This window comes from Sinocyclocheilus grahami, unplaced genomic scaffold, assembly GCF_001515645.1.
Source record: "Sinocyclocheilus grahami isolate Dianchi unplaced genomic scaffold, SAMN03320097.WGS_v1.1 scaffold984.1, whole genome shotgun sequence".
Classification (NCBI taxonomy): domain Eukaryota; kingdom Metazoa; phylum Chordata; class Actinopteri; order Cypriniformes; family Cyprinidae; genus Sinocyclocheilus; species Sinocyclocheilus grahami.
In genome coordinates, this window is record NW_015506163.1 from 374,107 (window position 1) to 379,661 (window position 5,555).

Here is a 5,555-nt window from a genome sequence, read left to right on the forward strand (position 1 = left end):
CGCGATTCTAAATTGGACACATCATTGTCATCAAACCCCATAAGCAAACATACTGTACGGACAACATAGAAAGCAGAGAGTAGGCTAGAAATTTGTCATAGTGGAAAAGGTAAGTTTCACAGTATTTTAAGAGAATTTCATTATTAGTTAAACTAGAAATTTAATTCTTAGTTGTTCCTTCAAATTGACTGTCAATTTAACATGTTGATTTTGTGTTTAATTGTAATGAAAATACTGTAAAATCTATTTTCCAAAAATACATATGGGCCAGGCATAAACTAATGTTTTTGTTTACTTGCTCAACAGAGGATTCACATGCAAATGCTGCAATAATGGAATCTTCGAAAGAGCAAACTCTTTGCTTTGTCTCATGGAATATATGTGGACAAAAAACCCCAAACATTGACCATTTCTCAAAAGAGCAACAGGCAGAAATTTTCTTTTTGCAAGAGACATATATTGGACCTGAAAGTGACCTGCATTTAGAAAAGCCTAAAGGCTGGCAATCTTTTTTTACAGTCTATGATTCCAAAAGCAAAGGAGTCGCCATCCTCATAAAAGATGGTGTACCTTTTCAGTACTTATGCCATGATGAGGATTATAATGGGGGGTATCTCGTACTCTTCTGTCATCTTCATGGTGAACTGTTCACTCTTGTTAATGTGTACAATCACAATGATGACAAAGAAATGCTGAACAGACTGCAGGAATACCTGAGGGAAGTGTCAGGGGCTGGCGTCTGGTGTTCTCCCTCTCACCACCAGAGGTCGCCATCTCCCATCCTCCCGGACTCTTTCTCCGGCACCTTGACACCACACACCTGGGCACCCACTCACACACACACACAGCTGTCGCCCATCCGGGACTCCATCACCTGCACTCCACACACCTGTGCACACTCACTCTCACACAGCTGTGGCCCGTCATGAGGACTATTTAGGCGCCTTCCCCACGCCACTCGGTGTCGGATGATTAATGTTGGTAATGTTTGTTTCGGTGACTGATGCCAGCCCTACGTGGCCGTATGGTGTCAGAGTCTTCTGTTCCTTGCCTGTGTCTCAGAGTCTCAGGTCTGTTTATGTTTCTGTTTTTACTTTGTTTTCCCCAGCAGTGAAATAAAGCCTGCATTTGGACCCTAACCCACGTTCACACGGTGTGATTCCTGACCGCGCCGTGACAGGAAGCAGCTGAGGGTGTGCTTGTGGTTGGAGGTGATTTCAACACAGTTCTCGACCTTAGCTGTGATCGAACATCTAAAGGAGTCAAAGTACAGCATACACCACAGTGGGGCCCATTTAAAAGATTCACTGCCTCTCTAAATCTTATGGATACTTGGGCATACTTCCACCCAACAGTCAAGGCATTCACATATTGTCAAAATGACAGTTATTCTAGATTAGACATGTTTCTTCTGTGTGAAGACAATTTGGAGCGAATAAAACATCCAAGAAGCTAAAAGGACTGGGGATCAAATAAAGAGGGGTATGAACGAGACTGTTCAAGATCATTTGCTTCTACTGATATGTCTCAAAGTGAATAAAGTACCAAATGTCGCTTCACAAACAGAGCAATTCCCTGAACCAGACAAAAGAGCAGGAAAGATTAATGGCGCAGAAATACTGAGTGTGATCAAGTCTTTAACTGACTCTGGGCACAAAGGGCCTAATGGCATAAGTGTACAAACATACAAGAATTTCTGTTGTCAATTCACAGAGATCTTAAAAACGTGTTTCAACTGTTTGATGAAATCCTACAAATTACCTCCAGATTTCAATGCAAGTATCTCTGCATCAGGTGGCAGAAAACATTTCAATGTGGATTATTTAATTTTCACTATGATTCTGGCCAAACGCCTCAATGTGCTACTGGATGAATTCCCAGAGGAAAGGAGCCAAAAAAACATCTATGATCTGTGTTACTGTGTAAAATTGGAAGAAAAACCAAAGAAAATCAAATGGACCTTCTTAAAAAACAGCCTCTCATACCTACTCACAAAAAGTGCAGAAAAGACACAAAATGAGTCTGAAAAAGAGTCTCAGAAAACATCTAAAAAATCAAAAATAATTATCACCCTCCTTAAAGGTTTAATTCCTATGGAAACAGAGGACAACAATATTTTAGAAGATATTATCCCAAAAGCTTCAGATGACTTCAGAGAGCTACAAGATGAGTGTCCCCTCACTAGGTCCATCCTCGGTTTGGTCCTGAAATATCTGGAGCTCCGTATAAATGAGAAATATGAGAAATACACAACTCATGTCTGCCACTCTAGACAAGTTGTAGTCATACATGAAAACAGTTCTCCTGACTTGAAATGTCTGTGTGAGGAGTTCAAGGGAAACTCTGGGATTGAACTAATATGTTTTCAGTTAGAAGCTATGAAATCTCCAAACCTGTGAAAACCCTGTTCATGCATGTATTTATGAATTTGTAAGAATGTGTAATTCTAGTTGTTTGTCAGAGTCATTTATATATTGTTAAATATCTCGGCACATTTATTAATTGAAAAATGAAAGCAAACATTTTTGTAAACAAATTATTATCTATTGTAATATATTTGTCCACAGGTCTTGAAAGTGTTTAATTGCATGCTAAATTGCAGGATAAATACTTGGATGTTCTTATATTGTTGTATACTTTATCGTGTATTGTTTTGTTTTATTAACTTGTCACAATCTTCTTCAGAATTATTCAGTGTAACTGAGATTTGTTTAGAATAATAAAGTACTATAAAGTGACAATAAACAAGATTTAAAATACTGAAATAGTGTTGTAGTTTTCAGTTTTGTTTAAAACACTACACTACATACATAAAAACACCTCATATTGTTGAATCCAGTACATTAATTACAGGAAATGATTATATTACAATCACATAAAATTAAATTTTCATTAAAACACAACATATTCAATTCTGGTGAGTACAATTATTGAATGAACTAAATGAGTGGTATTGATTCATTTAGGCCTACTGTTAAATATTTGGCATATTTAAGCATTAATAATAAAGTTACAGCAGTTCATGGATCATTACAATGGATGAAATTAAATCACCCTTGACAACTCTAGTAAAGTAAATCCTGCGTTTCAAATAAAAGAGCCAGTCACAAATTGGAACAGTCACTGCCACTTTACATGAAATTTGGGCGCCCAAGTCCTGCTCCTGGAGATCTACCTGTTCAGTTCTGTCCTAACCCTGCTCCAACACACCTATAATTATCAAGCGTTCCTGAAGATATTAATCAGCTGGTTCAGTTGTGTTTGATCAGGGTTGGAGCTGAACTATGCAGGGAGGTTGCACTGATGCTCACAAAAGCGTACACAGTCGCTTTCGTGTGAACGATGGTTTTTTGCTTTGCAATAATAAAGAGAAGGAAGTTAAAGAATGACTAAATTATGGGAAGTGGTGTGTCAGTTTAACCATATTCAGTCTAAATTTATGTTTGTACTATTTGTACAACAAGAATTCTATAGAGTCTGTTGCATTTGATAAATGTCTGATTCCACAGAATACATATGTAATCGTTTTATATCTCATCTTATATCTTATATTTATCTATATTTTTAATTAATTTATTAGCAGGATCAGATTCAACAGTGATTTTCTGTTGTTAGTGTTTAACTGGTAACTTCCTCAGTTAGGTTATTTTATCAAGATTACTAAACAATGGAAAGACAGTGTCAGTGAAGGTGGTTGTGAATGTGTGTAGATGTGTGTTAGTTACAGGATCAGAGAATGACACTGTTCCTCTGTCACAGTCCAGATCAACTGTCAAACACTCAAGAACCTGCTCAACAGGAAAACCAAACCTTTCAGCCAGTCCATACTGATCATACCACACACTCCAGACATCAAGTCAAGTCAAGTCACCTTTATTTGTATAGCGCTTAATACAATACTGATTGTGTCAAAGCAGCTTTACATGGTCAAACAGGAAAATAGTTTGTCAATGCAGATAGATAATTAACAATAAGAGTAATTTTTCCAGCTAAAGTCAGTTCATTGATGATTCAGTGATCATGAATCATCCAGTTCAGCTCTCTTCCAATAGTGTCTGTGCAATCAGTCACGTGTCCCTAACTAGGCAAGCCAAAGGCAACAGTGGCAAGGAACCAAAACTCCATCGGTGACAGAAATGGAGAAAAAACCTTGAGAGAAACGAGTCGGGGGGCCAGTTCTCCTCTGGCCAGACTAAACCAGCATGGCGTGGTTTAATTCCAGGCTGCTACACAGGTCAGATTGTGCAGAGGACTTGTCTGGTTCCCGTGGTCTTGTGCCGATGGTTGTCGAGTTGATGAGGTCTTTGCAGGGATCTGTCTCTGAGGCTCATCTAGTTGACATGGTCTCCGCTGACATTCAGGGCTGTAGAGGTCATCTCTAGGTGCAGATCTACCATCTGATCTGGATACAGACTGGATCTGGTGGCTACGGTGACCTCGGAATAAGAAAGAAACAGACTAATATTAGCGTAGATGCCATTTCTCTTACGATGTAGCGAGTACATCAGGTGTTATGGGAAGTGTTCCCGGTTCCAGTTGTCCTAATTAATGCAGCCTAAAAATCCTTTAACGGATTTGAATTATAGATATGTGTTAGTGTGTTATGTGTAAGCCAGGTTAAAGAGATGGGTCTTTAATCTAGATTTAAACTGACAGAGTGTGTCTGCCTCCCGAACAATGTTAGGTAGGTTATTCCAGAGTTTGGGCACTAAATAGGAAAAGGATCCGCAGTTGATTTTAATATTCTAGTTATTATCAAATGGCCAGAGTTTTGAGATTGCAGCGGACATGAAGGAATATAATGTGATATGAGCTCGCTCAAGTATTGAGGAGCTAAGCCATTCAGGGCTTTATAAGTAATTAGTAAGATTTTACAATGTACTTGTTGTTCAATAGGGAGCCAGTTCAGAGTTGACAGAACCGGGCTAATATGGTCATAGTTCCTGGTTCTAGTAAGAACTCTAGCTGCTGCATTTTGGACCAGCTGGAGTTTCTTTATTAAGCTCGCAGAGCAACCACCCTATCTAACCTTGAGGTCATTAACACATGAATTAGCGTTTCTGCTTTTGACATTGAGATGAGCATAGGTCATAATTTAGATATATTTTTAAGATGGAAAAATGCAGTTTTACAAATGCTAGAAACATGGTTTTCAAAGGAAAGATTGCTATCAAATAACACACCTAGGTTCCTAACTGATGACGAAGAATTGACAGAGCAGCCATCAAGTGTTAGATCACCATCTGATGAAATACTGTGGCTGACGGCTGCATGGTTAGAATTTTATCTCTAATAGTATTGAACAAAAATGTTGTCGTCGTCATCATCATCATCATCACAACCACTCTGACAAGTGAACCAGAATTTCATATAAATCACAATGGTAACGCTGAATGCAAATTACTTTTAATTATTACTTTAAATTAATTATTACTTGCTATATTTTATATGCAATTTATATGCTATATTATATATATGCTATATTATATATATATATATATATATATATATATATATATATATATATATATATATATATACTGTATATATATATT

The 5,555-nt window shown here is 37.7% G+C and overlaps 1 protein-coding gene across 1 annotated transcript in view; it reads left to right on the plus strand.

Annotated features, from left to right (window-relative positions):
- The first annotated feature begins 1,835 nt into the window (after positions 1 to 1,835).
- The window catches only part of LOC107565159 (uncharacterized), an 18,336-nt gene continuing 14,616 nt past the window's right edge, over positions 1,836 to 5,555 (plus strand). The window contains 1 exon segment of the mRNA XM_016250373.1: positions 1,836 to 1,922. Coding sequence (XP_016105859.1) covers positions 1,836 to 1,922 — 87 coding nt within the window.